The sequence below is a fragment of the Phyllostomus hastatus genome, unplaced genomic scaffold (genome assembly GCF_019186645.2).
Source record: "Phyllostomus hastatus isolate PE091 unplaced genomic scaffold, TTU_PhHast_1.1 phas_contig_16, whole genome shotgun sequence".
Taxonomy (NCBI): Eukaryota; Metazoa; Chordata; class Mammalia; order Chiroptera; family Phyllostomidae; genus Phyllostomus; species Phyllostomus hastatus.
Window position 1 is genome coordinate 14,205,517 of NW_025333643.1, and position 17,524 is coordinate 14,223,040.

Here is a 17,524-nt window from a genome sequence, read left to right on the forward strand (position 1 = left end):
AAAGAAAATGAACTTAACTGATATATATATAGAGCCTTTCATCCCAAAGAAGCAAAATACATATTCTTTTCAAATGCACATGGAACATTTTCAAAGATAGACCACATGATAGGACACAAAGCAAGCCTCAACAAATTCAAGAAAATCGAAATCATATCAAGCATTTTCTCTGACCACAAGTGACTGAAACTAGAAACCAACCTTAAGGAAAAAACTAAAAAACACTCAAACTCATGGAGATTGAATAGCATACTATTAAACAATGAATGGGTCAAAAATGAGATCAAGAAAGTAAACAAAAAGTTTCTGGAAACAAATGAGAATGAACTCACAACAATCCAAAACTTATGAGACACAGCGAAGGCAGTCCTGAGAGGGAAGTTCATAGTGATACAGGTCTGCCTAAAAAAAAAAAAAAAAAAAGAAAAGAAAAGAAATGTTTCAAATAAACAACCTAACCCTACACCTACAAGAACTCGACGAACAACAACAAAGACAGCCCAGAGCAAGCAGAAGGAAGGAGATAACCAAGATCAGAGCAGAATTAAACAACATAGAGACTAAAAGCACAATTCTAAGGATCAATGAATCCAGGAGCTGGTTCTTTGAAAAGATAAACAAAATTGACAAGCTTTTAAGCAGACTCATCAAGAAAAAAAGAGAGAGGACCCAAATAAACAATCAGAAATGAAAGAGAGATTACAACAGATACCATAGAAATACAAAGGATTGTAAGAAATTACTATGAAGAACTATATGCCAAGAAATTTCAAAACCTAGGTGAAATGGATAAATTTCTAGAAAAATATAATCTTCCAAAACTCAATGAAGAAGAAGCGGAAAGCCTCAACAGACCAATAACAACAAAAGAAATTGAAGCAGTAATCAAAAAACTCCCAACACACAAAAGCCCTGGACCAGATGGTTTCACAGGAGAATTCTACAAAATATATAAGGGAAAGCTAACCCCTAACCTTCACAGACTATTCCAAAAAATCCAAGAAGATAGAAGACTCCCTAACTCTTTTTACAAGCCAACATCTTCCTAATCTGCAAAAAAGAAAACTTCAGGCCAATATTGCTAATGAGCATAAACACTAAAATCCTCAACAAAATATTGGAAAAGAGCATCCAGCAATACATTAAAAAGATCATACACCATCACCAAGTGGGATTCATCCCAGGGATGCAAGGATGGTACAATACTTGCAAGTCAATAAATGTAATACATCACATAAACAAGAGCAAAGACAAAAATCACATGATCATATCAATAGATGAAGAAAAAGCATTTGATAAGATACAACACCCATTTATGATAAAAACACTCAGCAAAGTGGGAACAGAGGGAGTATTCCTCAACATAATAAAGGCCATATATGAGAGACCTACAGCCAACATCATACTCAATGGGAAAAAACTAAAATTTTTCCCACTAAGATCAGGAACAAGACAAGGTTGTCTGTTTCACCACTTCTATTCAACATAGTACTGGAAGTCCTAGCCACAGCTATCAGACAAGAAAAGGAACTCAAGGGCATCCAAATTGGAAAAGAGGAAAAAAAACTGTCATTGTTTGCATATGACATGATAGTGTACATAGAAAATCCTATGAACTCTGCCAAAAAACTACTTGACCTAAAATAAATGAATTTGGCAGAACAGTGGGATGCAAAGTCAATATTCAGAAATCAAAGGCATTTTTGTATACCAACAATGAAATATCAGAAGCAGAAATCAGGGGAAAAAACCATTTGATATAGCAACAAGAATAATTAAATACCTAGGAATAAACCTAACCAAGGAGGTAAAAGATCTGTACTCAGAAAACTACACAACAGTGAAGAAAGAAATCAAGGAAGACACAAACAAATGGAAACATGTACTGTGTTCATGGGTCAGAAGAATTAACATCATCAAAATGTCCATACTACCCAAAGCAATTTATAGATTTAATATGATACCTATTAAAGTACCAATGGCATATTTCACAGATATAGAACAAACACTTCAAAAATTTTTATGGAACCATAAATGATCCTGAATAGCTGCTGCACTTTTGAGAAAGAAGAGCAAAGTAGGAGGATCACAATATCTGATATCAAACTGTATTACAAGGCCATTGTAATCAAACAGTCTGGTACTGGCATAAAAACAGGCACATAGACCAATGGAACAGAACAGAGAACCCAGAAATAAACCCAAGGATCTATAGTTAATTAATATTTGACAAAGGGGGTAGCAGCATAAAATGGAGTAAAAATAGCCTCTTCAATAAATGGTGTTGGGAGAGCTGTACAGCTACATGCAAAAAAATGAGACTCGAGCACCAACTTATACCATACACAAAAATAAATTCAAGGTGGATAAAAGATTTAAATATAAAATGTGACACCATTAAAGTCCTAGAGGAGAACATAGGCAGGAAAATCTCAGATATTTCATACAGTAACATTTTTACTGATATGTCCCCTAGAGCAAGGGACATAAAGGAAAGAATAAACAAATGGGATCTTATCAAAATAAAAAGCTTCTGCATGGCTAAAGAAAACAGCATTGAATGAAAAGGGAACCAATTGTATGGGAAAACATATTTGACAATGATACCTCAGACAAGGTTTTGATCTCCAAAATATATAAAGAACTCACATGACTCCACTCTAAGAAGACAAGCAACCCAACTAAAAAATGGGCAAAGGACTTCAACAGACACTTATCCAAGGAGGACATACAGGGTCCAGAGTCATATGAAAAGACGTTCAGCATCATTAGCTATCAGAGAGATGCAAATTAAAACCACAATGAGATGCCACCTCACACCGTTGAGAATGGCCATCATAAACAAAGCAACAAATAACAAGGTTGGAGAGGTTGTGGAGAAAAGGGGTCCCTAGTGCACTGTTGGTGGGACTGCAGACTGGTACAACTACTATGGAAAACAGTATGGATTTTCCTCAAGAAACTAAAAATGGAACTGACTTTTGACCCAGCAATTCCACTGCTAGGATTATATCCTAATAACCCTGAAACACCAATCCAAAAGAGCCTATGCAGCCCAATGTTCATAGCAGCACAATTTATAATAGCCAAGTGCTGGAAGCAACCTAGGTGCCCATCAGTAAATGAATGGATCAAAAAACTATGGTACATTTACAGAATGGAATTCTATGCAGCAGAAAGAAAGAAGGAGCTCCTGCCCTTTGTGACAGAATGGATGGAACTGGAGAGCATTATACTAGACGATGAAAGACAAATACCATATGATCTCACCTTTAACAGAACACTAATCAACAAAATATATAGCAAAATATAACCAAAGATGCTGAAATTGAGAACAGGCTGACAGTGACCAGAGGGGAGAGGGGAGGGGATTACAGGGGAAAAGGGTGAAGGGTTTGCAAGAACAATCATAAAGGACACAAGGACACAGACAATAACAAGGCAGGGTGGAAACAGGGGAGGGAGGGCAGGAGGGCTGGGGTAGTGGGGTGGGGGTGGGGGGAAAAGGCAGAAAACTGTATTTGAACAACTATTTAAAAAGAAAGAAAGAAAGAAATGAAAATCTTGCCTTTCTGAAGTAACATTTCCATAATTTCAGTGTGCCCACTTTGGGCAGCAAGAGCAAGAGGAGTGAATCCGTAGGAGCTCTGTGGGTCAGGTTGTGCCCCAGACACCAGCATTAGCTTCACCATGTTCTGTCTGCCCAGTTTGGCTGCTTCATGGAGAGCTGTCCTCTCATTGGCACACCGCAGATTGACATCTGCCCCATGGCTGATCAGCAAAGCGGCCATGTCGTAGGAGTCTTGTAGAACAGCTGGGAAATTAGAAGGGAGGCAGGCATTATGTTCAACAGGAAATGAAGGCCAGAGTGCCCCGCAGGCTTCTTAATCCTTAAGAAGGATCCTTAAGAAGGATTAAGAAGGATTTTCCTACCTAACCCCCTGTGCCTGCATTTTGTGTTAGGAAACGTTGTAAAATGAGGTATATGTCAAATAATATTAATAGTGTTTTATATCAATAGGCCATTTTTCTGTAAGTCTCAACCAATTATTCATTGTCTATTGGTTTACGTGGTTGAAAAACATAAACATAAAATTTTCATTTGTCGTTTTTAAGTTTCAAGAGAATTGGAAGGTAAGTACTCAATATATAGTCCTAGAAGAGCTTATAGCTACTTTAAAAGAAGAAAAACAAAAACAGCTATAATTATGAAATTACTTTTATGCTTGTATTTTGTAAACCAAAATTCTCTAACTGATTTTTCTGCATTTATGCTGTTAATCTTTAACCCTTCAAGATTCTAAAACACTTTAATTTATTCATCTGCCTATCTATTCACTAATTATTGGCATCGACTGAGGACTCTTGCTGGGTGCCAGATGCTGAATCAGTATGCATTCTGCTCACAATCATTTATACTGTGCCATAAAAAGTACTCTAATTGCTCTAAGACTGGAAATATGGAGTGCCAAGGATGTTGGGTCATTTTTAATTCAGTGAGCCGGTACTTAGTGTGCCCTTTCTTTCTGGAAACACATGTCCTTTATTTTAGGAAATAATTTTCTTGACTTACTTCACTGATGCTATATTGCCTCCATCTTGCATGTTCTCTTTCTAGCATTCCTATTATTCATCTGTTGCTCCTATTGGATCATCTTTCTAGTTTTATTTCTTTTTATTTTCTGTGCTCCATTTCTTATCTTCTGGAAGCTTTCCTAAATTCTATCTCCTAGCATTTGTTTTGAGTTTTTATTTCTGCTATCATATTTTTAATTTTTAAGAGTTTTTGTTTTGTTTTATTCTGTGCTTTTTGGTAGTATCTGTTATTTCATTAATTTTCATTAATTTCTCTGAGGAAATTATAATTTTCCCTGTGTTTTATTATCCCTAAATCATCTCTTTCCTGAAATTGCTTATATCTATTTCTTGAAGACTTTCCTCAGATTGTCCTTGGCTATCTGCTCATGGTTAAGAGTTGGGGACTAAAAAGCTTATTGGAAATTCTAAATATTGGGTTGGACTTATAGACTGTGGTCTTAACTATAGCTTGATATGCCCGGGCCATTTGTAGGGGAACCCCCAATTTCACCATTTCATCTTTATTTCTTTCCTTTTGGGCTGATCAAATTCTCCAGAGAAGGCTTCTCTCAGAGCATAAAGTTCTGGCTGTAGCTAATAGAATCCTGGTAGAAGAGGAGGGCTGGGAGGTCTCAGCCTATATTTGCTTAATTCCTCCGGTGTTTTCAATCCAGTACTCCCACCGTTGCCTAATATCCCCCAGTGCATAAAACCTCTGTTTAAACTATCCAGAGAATAAACCTACAGAATTTTGCTGTGGTAGGGGAGGAGTCTGTCCCAGCAGGGTGAATTGGGAGAAGTGATCTAGAGATCAAACTACTTGTGTCTTAATGGTTTTCAGCCAGTCCTCCTATTGTAACTGTCTGTAGCCTTCACCTAGGCTCCATGAGGTAACTATTGCCAATATTTTTTCAGGCCTTTTAATATAATTGTGCTGTTGTTTGGCTTTTCCCACTACCAATTTAAGATTTGGCTTTCTTGTCACTATTCATCCATCTGTTCTCCAGGTTTTAAAAAATCATGTTGTCGGCCCTGACTGGTGTGACTTGGTTGGGCATCCTCCTGCAAAGCAAAAGGTCACCAGTTTGATTCCTAGTCAGGGAAGATGCCTGGGTTGTGGGTTTGGCTCCCAGAAGGGGCGTCTTCCAGAGGCAATTGATTGATGTTTCTCTCCCTGTCTTTCTCCCTCCCTTCCCCTCTCTCTAAAAATAAAGTCTTTAATTTAAAAAAAAAAATTGTGCTATTGTCTCCTCTCCTATTCTCATTCTTTTGTATCTTAACCCTTTAAAACAATTACTTAACTGTAATTTAACTGAACATTCAGGAGGGAACAAAATTACGCATTTGTATTCAATCTGCAATCTTTATCTGACCATTGACTGCTTCTTTCTGCTTTGCTCCCTTCATATATTTCTGGCACCAGAATTAACTGGATCAACTGAGGCACCATGCAAAATCATCAGTTCCTAACTGGGCAGAAGTTTTGCATCAGGTCAGGTACCTGTGTCTGGCCAGTTGGGATCAAGTGTCAGTGCTGCAGCTATGCACAAAAAGCTGCCTTTGAAACCTGTAGGCTTCAGGCAGGTTTCAAAGGAAGAGAATCAGAGCCCAGACTCTTCAGAGACAAGGTATTAATTTACCTGTAATAAGAGGAGAATTGCCTTCAAGATTCTTGGCATTTGGATTGCAGCCATTGAGAAGAAGAAAACTGGCATTTTCTAAGAGGTAATTGCTGACAGCCAAAAAAAGTGGTGTTTCACCATTTTGGGTGGTTTGCTCCCACACACTGGGTTTTGAAGCTGAAATAAATTCGTTAGACCACACAGATTAAGATATAAAGATAAGTTTTATATGTATTTCTCAGAAGCATCAGAAGGGTTATAAAGGGTGTCTACCTTTCAGGGTTATTTCCAAAATGTTCTTATTTAGCTGCACTGCAGCCTTATGCAGAGGAAGCCAGCCTATCTCATCTGCTTCATCAAAAGCAGAATGGTACTTGGTCAAGTGTGACAATGCATCTTCCTCACCTATTAGCAAGTCAAATGAGAACAGATTCACATTTGGCATACATACAAGGTAGCCTGGGCTGCTTCTGCATTCTACCATCAAGGTCAGGGCATAAGGCAACAGACTTCTATTACCACCTTTTTGGAAAGACAGATTTAAATGGCATAGGACAAACAAGTTGTAAGGCCCTTCATCTAGCATTCCATACCACCAGGGCCTGTGAATACCTATCATCTTGTCACATACACAAAAATAGCTCTGTCCACCAAGAAGCCCAGGAGCTCTTTGCTAATTTGTGCTGAAGTATTTCCTCCCAGGAAAGGCCACATCAGATTTGACAATCGGCTGCAGAGCCCGGAGTGTTCATCATTTGGGAGAAATTGCTTCTAGGCTTTCTGACCTTAGAGGGAAATGCTGCCAGTTGTCTTTGTTACCTCTTACCTCAAGTTGAATGGATTAGAATAGGAAGAGTACTTAACTGTCTGTATTGTTTCAACTATCTTCTTACAGTCAGTGCTCATAAAGGAATGGAAGCTGCATGGGAAAAAAACATACGTAATTCCAAAACTTAGGAAAAGACTAAGATATTTGACAAAAACAAAAGGAAAGTGTAAAGGCAATGGTAGTTAACAAGGGATGAACTCTTACATGAGGCAATGACTGAGGCTTAATAGAAATACATACAAAATGTAGTGTTACCATTAACATGTATATTCTGTGGAAACTCCTCTCCCATGTCTATCTTCCCTTGTTATGGCAAGAACCGTGTCAGAGCCTGAATCACAGTAAGCCCTTAATCAATATTTTCTGAACTGAATCAAACCTACGTAGGACTGAAATGTTACATTATCACATGATAAAATTTAATGACCAGAATTTGTGCTCAGAAAACACTATTAGCAGTTTTTAAAGTAATACTTTTATTAAAATATTTAAAAATAAAGTTTTCAGCCCTGCTGTGTAGCTCAGTTGGTTTAGAGTGTTGGTCCAATATGTCAAAGTTGTGGGTCCAATCCCCATTCAGGTCACATACAAGAATCAACCAATGAATGTATTAATAAGTGGAACAACAAATTGATGTTTCTCTCTCTCTGTCTCTTTCTCTTGCTTCCTCTCTTTCTAAAATTCAATAAATAAAAATTTAAAATACAAAAAATAAAGTTTTAAAAGTCACTTATGAATACTGTATTATTTTTAAATCTACAAAATAAAGATTGTCACCTTCTCATTTTCTTTGATTATTCAATGAACCCAGCTTGCAGAGAATAAATTCCCTTACATGATCTGTTCTACTTGTAATTTGGTCAGTAAAATTCTATTAAACCTTTGAAATTATATTTAGAGATTTAGTATTGTATTTGTTTTTTACGTCTGCTCTAAGAAATTACCACACACTTACTGGTCTAAAATAACACAAATTCATTACAGTTCTGCAGTTCAGAAGTATGAAATGGGTCTCACTGGGCTAAAATCAAGGATTGGGTGGGCCTTGGGGAGAATCTGCTTCTGTGTCACTTCCAGTTTCTAGAGGTCTCCCACACATCTTGGGTCATGGACACCTTCCTCCACCTTCAAAGGCACCATTGTTGGGCCATATCCTTCCACCCTGCTATCTCTCAGGTTCTCTCTCTTCTGCTTTCTTCTTCCATTTCTAAAGACCTTTGTGATTGCCCTAGCCAGGTGGTTCAGTTGGTTGGAGCATTGCCTCAGTCACCAAAAGGTTGTGGCTTTGATTTCTGGTCAGGGCACATACCTAGACTGTAGGAGGCAACTGATCAATATTTCTCCCTCTAATTGATGTTTCTCCCTTCCTCTCTCTCTAAACTTAATAAACATATCCTTAGGTGAAGATTTTTTTTAAACATTAGCTTTTTTTTAAAAAAGATTTTATTTATTTATTTTTAGAGGGGGAAGGGAGGGAGGGAGGGAGAGAGAGAGAGAGACAGACAGACAGACAGACATCAATGTGCGGTTACTGGCGGTTATGGCCTGCAACCCAGGAATGTACCCTGGCTGGGAATCGAACCTGGGACACTTTAGTTCCCAGCCCGCGCTCAATCCACTGAACTACGCCAGCCAGGGCTAGGTGAAATTTTTTTTTTTAAAAAAAGGCCCTTGTGATTACTGTACATTGAGCCCACCTGGATAATCTAGGATCATCTATTCATAATTTTTTTAAATTGACTTTAGAGAGAGGGAGAGAAACAAACATATTGATTTGTTGTTTTACTTATTTATGCATTCATTGGTTGATTCTTGTATGTGCCTTGATGGGGTTCAAACCCACAATCTTGGTGTTTTGGGACAATGCTCTAATCAATTAAGTACCCAGCCAGGCCTAATCTCTTTATTTTAAAGTCAGTTGAATAGCAACCTTAATTTTATTTGCAGCCTTAATTCTCAATGGCAGTGATTTTCAACCTTTTTCATCTCAGAACTGCTAATTCATTTATTAGTAATAAATTACTAAAATTCTGCAGCAAAAAATATAACATATTTTATATTACAAACTTAATATAACAAATATAACATACAAAAATATGTTATATTTTTGCCAATCTTAAAAAATAGGTATAATTTTGATTTATAAAAAAATAATAATAATGATTACCTACCCTTTTTGTTCCAAAGTGACTTTTTAAAGAAATCAGTTGGCTAGTCTTGTATATAAGGATTTCTGTCACCAAGAGTTAACCAATCAGACACAATCTTATTATGTGGCATGACCAATAAGATGCAACTCTGTTATATGACCTATATATGTATGGCTCAAGACAGGGCTTTCACACTGAATGGCTATTGTATGATAATCTAAGGAAAAGAGGTCAGTGCCCCTGACTAAATAGTAAGGTATTGCATGTTATAAAAATTCTTGCAGCACACAGGTTGAAAATCACTGCTCTATTGCCATGTGAGGTTATATATATACACAGATCACCATCACAGCAAACAGGGTTTATCACTCCTGAAAAACAACAGTAACTCCTAGAGAGCTGAGGTTGCTGATCAGCCAGAGAGCATTGACAAGATGGGCTTTGCTGCAGACAGCCTATCTCCAAGGCAATTTTCTAACATCGTGGGACCATGGGATCCTTTTTGTGTGGTCATTGCAGAACTCTAAATTCACACTCTTCAGAAGAAGTTAGTTAGTCTCTTCTGGGTTTAAGTTTACATAGTTTCTCATTTTGTTCTGAGCAGATTAAAGACTGGACTTAAACCCACCCACCCCACTAAGGTTGAAGATAACTTTCTATGTGTCTTAGTTGTATTTATGCATTTCCTTAGTTCCCCAAAGACAACATTCTTTAGAATCCTGTAGCCTTTCATATTCTCATGCATTTCTTCTTTCTGATTTTCAGTCTGCATCTCCTCACCCTGATTTGCTGCTAAACTCCTTCAACTGTTTTCTTTACTGCCTAATTAAATTGCTAATTATTTCCAAAATTTTTCTGTCTTGTGAAGCATCAAGTCTTGTAGATATTTGAAGTATATAGGCAGCTCCTTAATTCTGACCCTCCTGTTTTTTGGTCAGAAAACTAGGGTCAGGCTGATAACAAGTCTCATCTGTTGACTACTTATACTACATTGCCAATGAGATATCATTACCTCTCATCCTCAGGTGCCTGCTGTGTAGTTCCTGGCTTGTGAACATCCTGTAAACTCTGATGAATGATGAACTGAGTATCAAAGTCATCATCTATGTCTTCATCACTGGTGTAATTGTCCATGTGAAACATCTACTCTAAAGTCAGAATGAGTGAATGAATTTTAATATTTTTTAAAAATTAAAAATATTTTTCTAGTTGTGAAAACAGATTATCAACTGCTTAAAATTATAAATGGAATTCAGAAAACTATAAATTTGATAGGATTGATAAATGAGGAAAATGCAAAATTTAGAAAACAAGATACTCATTTAAACATTTTTTATGAACTTAAAAGTTTTCTGAACTGTCCCAGATTTAACGTAAATTAGAAGTTTCCATGATTAACCATTTACTTAAAGTTTATTCAGGAAAAACATCCTTTCATATAAAACTTAGGTCAGTACCATTGTAACTTTGGAAATGTTCATATTGATTTATTTTAGACTTGGCTTATGAGTTTTTCTCCGTAATTGTAGCAATCACCCCTAAAACATCTTTCATGCACACAGTTAATGTTATGCTGGAAAATATGTTAGTTAGTTAGTAAATACTAAAAATAAACACGTCATGGGAATATATGTACTCTCATAATGCAACATAATAGGAAGAGTGGTAGTAAAAAAGCAATGTATTTTAGTAGACAATATCTCAATTTTTTTTTAATTTCCATTTTAGCATAGAATAAGTCTGATTACATACCAAAGACTTTTTACCTTTTGTTATCACCTTTAGGACAGCACTGAAGTTTTTGTTGTTGAAGATTAGCACATTGGAATTTTCATTTATATTTAGGATCTCCACTCCCCTGTAATGACGATTCCATTAATAGCTTTTCTATAAATACTTGATCATAAGACAGCCTGGCACATTCTCCTTGTTTTTTACATGTGGTTTAGCTCTGTTTGGAAACACGATCTCTTTTCTTCTCTGCCACATTTATCAAATTTAAAGAATTAAACATTTTATTTCAGGGACAAAATACTTTTGCATCTTTATCCATGTGAAGTGAATTCATTCTCTTAAGACTCATGCACACAGCCACTGCAAACCAGAATCAATTTTCCACTTAAGAGAGGTCAAACATTTTGCTCAGATCAAAATTTCAAAAGTGAAAATCAACAATTGTAATTCACTGGGTTGCTGTACCTACCTTTCTTTGTATTACAGAGCTGTAACCTAAAGTATCCTGAGACTCCTAAGGAAGGAATTAATTCCACACAAAATAATAAAATTTTGACTATAATTTTAATTGAAATATTTTAAACTGCTAATGTACACTAATATTATGAATGCATACTAATTAAGAAGAATATTAGCTATTAAAAATAATGAGACTACTTGGCATTTATAATGAAATATGAAAACCACCTCAGGTGTGCAGGATTGACTTCCAGCCATCTTACTGCCTTTATATGTCCAGTTCACTGCTTTGAGTTTCCTTGTCATAGGGATATTGTGAGAAATGGAAGGATACTGTGAGAAATGGAACTGGTGTTTTAAAGTATAACATAAGGGGTTGAGTTTTGGAATTGGTGTAATATTTTCCTTACTATTTATTTATGTATTTTAGATGGGTATGTGTAATCACTACAGGTAAGTGAGCAGAAAGTAAACTGTTACTGGAGCTAAAGATATGACTTTACACTTGTAAAAAGAGATGTTTTCTAATATTATTTAATTTTACCCAGTTACTCTTCCCAAATCTGTTTTTCACATATATATCTAACAAAAAAAGGACCAAATAAAAGTTTCCAAAAATTTTTTATGTGCTTCAAAGAAACATTTCTTTTATGTTCCTTCCCACAGGTATCTATGATTTCAACAGTCCATTTAGAAGGCTGCATTCCAAGATGGAGGTGTAAGTAGATACACTGCCTCCTTACACAACCAAAAGAAGGAAAACAACAAATTTAAAAACAAAAAATAACCAGAAGTTTCAGATAATCAAACATCATGGAAGTCTGACAACCAAGAAGTTGAAGAAGAAACATTCATCCAGACCAGCAGGAGGGGCAGAAAGGACTCATGGCAAGGTGGTGGCTGGAGGACTGGGGCAGGTGAGGCAGTGGCTGGCTGACCCAGTGGTCCCACATTTGCATTCAGATAAACTGGAAGGAACAACTGGGGAGCGAGACAAACTGCAAAACTGAGGGTTCCAGCACTGGGAAATAAAGACTTAAAACCTCTCACTGGAAAAACTTGTGGGGGTTGCAGCAGTGGGAAAAACTCCCAGCCTCATAGGAAAGTTCATTGGAGAGACCCACAGGGTCCTACAACATACACAAACCCATCCACATGGAATCAGCACCAGAAGGGCCCAATTTGCTTGTGGGTAGTGCAGAAAGTGACTGAAACTGGCCCAAATCTGAGAGAACGGCATTATTCCCTTTTGGACCCCTCCCCAACATACAGTGCTATAAAGCAGCAAGGTGGGTTGCCCTGCCCTGGCAAATACCTAAGGCTCTTCCCCTTACTACCTTGTAACAGGTGTGCCAAGACAAAAGAAAAATATTCCAAATGAAAGACCCGATCAAAGCTCCAGAAAAAAATACAACTAAGTGATGAAGAAATGGTGCAATCTGTGTACCTTACAGATGCACAGTTGAAAACACTGGTAATAAGGATGCTCACAGAAATGGTTGAGTATGGTTGCAAAACACAGGAAGAAGTGAAGGCTATGCAAAGTGAAATAAAGGGAACCAACAGTAAAAGGAAAAGGAATGGTACCCAAATCAGCAGTTTAGAACAGAAGGAAGAAATAAACGTTTGACCAAACAAGAAGTCAAAAAATGAGGAGAGGCTCAGGAACCTCTGGGACAACTTTAACCATTCCAACATCCAAATCATAGGGGTGCCAGAAGAAAAGGAAGAGCAAGAAATGGAAAACTTATTTGAAAACATAATGAAGGAGAAATTCCCCAATGTGGTGAAGGAAATACACTTCAGGAGGTCCAGCAAGCTCAGAGACTCCCAAAAATGTTGGACCCAAGGAAGCATACACCAAGGCACATCATAATTACATTACCCAAGGTTAAAGATAAGGAGAGTATCTTAAAAGCAGTGAGAGAAAAGGGGACAGTTACCTATAAAAGAGTGCCCACAAGACTATCAGCTGATTTTTCAAAAGAAACCTTTCATTCAAGAAGGGGCTGGGAAGAAGTATTCGAACTCATGAAAGGCAAGGACCTACATCCAAGATTACTCTATCCAGCAAAGCTATCATTTAGAATGGAAGGGCAGATAAATTGCTTCCCAGATAAGATCAAGTTAAAGGAGTTCATCACCACCAAGCTCTTATTATATGAAATGTTAAAGGGACTTATCTAAGAAAAAGAAGATCAAAAATACAAATTGTTAAATGAGAACAGACTCACAACTATCAACAACCAAATCTAAAAAACAAAAAAACAGAAGCAGACTAAGCAAACAACTAGAACAGGAACAGATTCACAGAAGTAGAGATCACATTGAGGGTTATCAGTGGGGAGAGAGAGGGGGGCAGAATTGGGGAAAAGGTACAGGGAATAAGTAGCATTAAACGGTAGGTACAAAATAGATAGGGGTAGGTTAAGAATAGTACGGGAAATGGAGAAGCCAAAGAACTTATATGTAGGATCCATGGACATGAAGTAAGGTGGAGGAATAACAGTGAGAGGTGGGGTACAGGGTGGAGGGGAATAAAGGGGAGAAGAAAGTGGGATGACTGTAATGGCATAATCAATACTATATTGTATTTAAAACAAACAAAAAAAAAAACGAAGGCTGTATTCCAATCAACAGTGATGTATCAGGGAGGGTGGCAATGCAAAGACCTTTCAAAAAGACAATTTAAGAATGTTACCAAGGTACTTAGTTTTATTATATATATATGTATATATATATCTATATATCTTGAAGTGTGTGAAAACACTGGGTTGTTTTTTTTTACACATCAGATGTTTTCTTAAATTTGTCCAGTTTAGTCATCCAACTGACAAAGCAAAGCAACCCCGCGCTTAATCCAGTGTTGAGTAGGTTGGTCTGTTTTTAACAACATCGCAATGACAAAATTAGTAGAATGTCCTGTAGTGGAAAGAGTTCCTTTCCGTTCACTTGTCTTGTAGAGGGGACAAATGTAGGCATTCGACTTCACAATCTCAGACTTTTTAGCTTAAAAAAAAACACAAAAACAAAAGAAACATGTTCATTTGGTAAAGGAAAAACAGGCAGTGGTACTAAAGAACAACTATTTTGTAGTAAAATGGCAAGTACTAAATCTTAGATTATGGTTATAATATTTGAATACTTGTAAGTTGGTGTTTTAAAAAAGTTTTATAGTAATTATAGTTATGAAATAAGGAAGTGATTTAGTATGGTTCATGACTGTAGGTCTAGAGGACAGGAATTGATTTTAAGGTCCAGATTATTTACTAGGCAAGAAAACACTGAAGTGGACTTGGGAGAGAAGGAGTATGAGAAGGAGAAGGTAGGGAAGAAGGAATAAAATACAGCACGAGTAATGGGAGAGATGCAAAAAAGGAGACAACTGCTTAGAGCTCTAAAACAGGAAACCCTAAATTAGAAGTTGAAGTTACTATTTGTTTACAGCAGATTATTATAAGAAAACCACACCAATTCTTACCTACTCACAAAAAGAACTTATATACAATCCTTGAAAAGTTAGGGATGAGATATTAGGAGTCTTTCTAAACTAAGGTCATATTTCTCCTAGTTATAAATTGAACTGCATTAATAATAAAAATACTTAATGGGTTGGGTAGTGATTATGGGTGATTTGTAAATCTTTTCATTTGCAGTTACTTGAGAATAAAAAAATTAGAGAAAAAGAGAAAACAAAAGAATGAATTTCATTTGTTCAGACTTGTGGAAAATGACAGCAGGAGGAGGGAAGGAGCAAGTTGTTTTCCCAAGGGAGCATAAGTGGCCTGCACCCCAGTGGCTTTGGGGCACCTGGCTGACTCCTGTGCCTAGGCATTTTTTATAGCCAAAAAACTCTATTTGTGTCTCTGAGAGGTGTGCAAAGAAAGGCACTTGAGAATCAAAATATTGATGGGAAGCTCTAGACTCTGAAAAGTAGACTGGTAGGGGAGAGGCAAAGAAAATGTTACATCCCAAGGGGTAAGAGCAAAAAAGAGACAGAATGATATTCCTAAAATAATGTAAATGCAACACAAAAAGGGGGAACCATATATTTCCAGTGTAAACATTGTCTCTACTTACTGTAACTGGACAAAATTCTGATAGGTTTGAGCAGAGACTTATTTGGGGGAACAGTTAAAAATATCTATCATTATCCTCCCTAAAACTATAAGAAATTTTGTTAGAAGTATATTTACTTGGTTTTATCCATATGATGGGCATCAGGTCAAACAGAAGTTTGGGATATTGTTCAGCAAGTAATCCACTGTGAAGAGAAATTGAGATATATTTATTAGACATAAGATGAAAATTTCTTCTTAGAAATTACTACTTGGATAGTTACTATAAGAGATAACCAGAGATAGCAGAAAAAGAAATGTAAAAAAAAAAAGAAAGAACAATAACAACAACAACAACAACAACAAAAATCAAACCCAAGGAAGAGGCAATGAAGAATTGAAATGAAAGTATGGAAAGGCTACATGTACAAACAGCGGACAAATATCAACTCCTGCCATTTTTAAAGTACTGCCCATGAGGTAGACACTGAGCTACAACATTTTACCCTCACAATAATCTTGTCCCCATTTCTATTTCACAGATAAAGAGTGGAGGCTCAGAAAGGTTGAACAGTTTTCTCATAGTAACATAGCTCTTAAATGCCAGTGTCAGCATTCAAACATAGGTCTGTCTATCCAGAAAATGTTGTTTCTTTCCCCTATGCTACATTGTTTGTTTGCCTATTTGTTTGAGAGGAGGGAAGAAAGAAAGAAAAATATAAATGTATATATAAAGAAAAGTAAGTTAAAAGAAATTTCATCACCCAGTACAGTGATGAAAAAAGAGAAATAATCAAATGAACTATGTGCATTCAAGTCTTCTCACAGGTAGTCCTGTCTTAGAATAAATTATCTCTGTAGAACCACTTTCTTGCTCCTTCTTAAGTGATTTTGTCTGCCTTGGCCTTTAACCTTCCCTTGAGAGCAAAGTCTAACCCTGACTTGGGAAATAGGGGAAGATGCTATTCGACCTAAGATTTAGCTACAACCGAAGAGGTGTTCCCAATGGAAACCACAGACCTTGTTCTGTCCCAGCGTGCTCCATCGAGATACAATCCATGGATATAAACTCCATCTTCTGGTGCTGTCTCAGATGTATTAGAAGGAATAACCTGAAGGTAGAGGCACATGATGGTAATGATCTCCTCCCCAGAAAACTTCAGTGTCATAAAGAAAACATTAGCTAAATCTTCACAACACATTCAGGGAAACTCCACTATCTTATAGCTTCTTAAACTATAAATGTTTCAGTAAAACGTAAATGTAAAAATGCACAATACAGTCCTTTTGGAAGCCTCTTATCGGGTTTTACTGTACTTCATATTAAATTCTGCTAAAATAGAAGAGCAGCATTGAATTTTTTAAAAGAGAATTTTTATGAGTTTGTTTGAGCCAAAAACTGACAATGTATGCCCAGGAGCAAGATTTCAAATGTTCCTGGGTTATTTGAGTTCAATATTGAGATATATAAAAGTTCTATGATAGATACAGTAAGATAAATATTACATCCTTTCTCTGTGAAACTCAAATGAAAAGAAGTCAAACTGTATATAATGTGCTATAAAAATATGAATTCTGCATATCCTCTTTGCTTAAATACATGACTTTGATGTAATCATATACTGTGGAGATTAAGGAGTTACTATACCTCAAATTCATATCCTAGTAAATCAATTGGGATGGTATATTTTCTGGCATAATTCTGCATAGCTCCAGTTAAAAAGGCTTGGGTGAAAAAGAAACCAGAGAGCCAAAATACACAAGGTGCTCCTGAATTATACCAGTCCTATAAAGTAAAACCAAAATGCATTATGTTCATTTGTTCAACTTATGCAAGTGTCACCTGACACACAGTCCCTGATTCTGGGTTTTGTGTGTATTCCCCACAAGTTTCCACCACAGGGCTCTCTTCCCCGACACCAAACCTATAACCTATCCTGGCCCTCCTACTTCTTTTCCCTTCTAGTTACTCTTCTTGGAAAGTTCGAACTCATTTTTAGCATTAACCTGAATAAAACAAAGTTTGAAAGATTCAAATTTTCTTCAAAAAGCCAAATGTAAATTATTTAGATTTATTGTATTACTTAATCCCAC

General features: G+C 36.6%; 2 protein-coding genes across 4 annotated transcripts in view; both read right to left on the reverse strand.

The window, feature by feature from the left end:
- ASB14 (ankyrin repeat and SOCS box containing 14) overlaps positions 1-11,018 on the reverse strand; it is a 28,653-nt gene extending 17,635 nt beyond the window's left edge. For all 3 annotated transcript variants that reach the window (XM_045831909.1, XM_045831910.1, XM_045831908.1), the window contains exons 1-6: positions 10,946-11,018; positions 10,192-10,327; positions 7,064-7,119; positions 6,474-6,605; positions 6,219-6,377; positions 3,569-3,814 (exon numbers count right to left, since the gene is read on the reverse strand). In XM_045831909.1, coding sequence (XP_045687865.1) covers positions 3,569-3,814; positions 6,219-6,377; positions 6,474-6,605; positions 7,064-7,119; positions 10,192-10,322 — 724 coding nt within the window. In that variant the 5' untranslated portion in view covers positions 10,323-10,327; positions 10,946-11,018. The remainder of the gene's footprint in view (positions 1-3,568; positions 3,815-6,218; positions 6,378-6,473; positions 6,606-7,063; positions 7,120-10,191; positions 10,328-10,945) is intronic.
- A 3,172-nt stretch (positions 11,019-14,190) lies between these two features.
- DNAH12 (dynein axonemal heavy chain 12) overlaps positions 14,191-17,524 on the reverse strand; it is a 263,016-nt gene continuing 259,682 nt past the window's right edge. The window contains exons 70-73 of the mRNA XM_045831904.1: positions 17,079-17,216; positions 16,451-16,542; positions 15,569-15,636; positions 14,191-14,381 (exon numbers count right to left, since the gene is read on the reverse strand). Of these exons, the coding sequence (XP_045687860.1) occupies positions 14,191-14,381; positions 15,569-15,636; positions 16,451-16,542; positions 17,079-17,216 (489 nt within the window). The remainder of the gene's footprint in view (positions 14,382-15,568; positions 15,637-16,450; positions 16,543-17,078; positions 17,217-17,524) is intronic.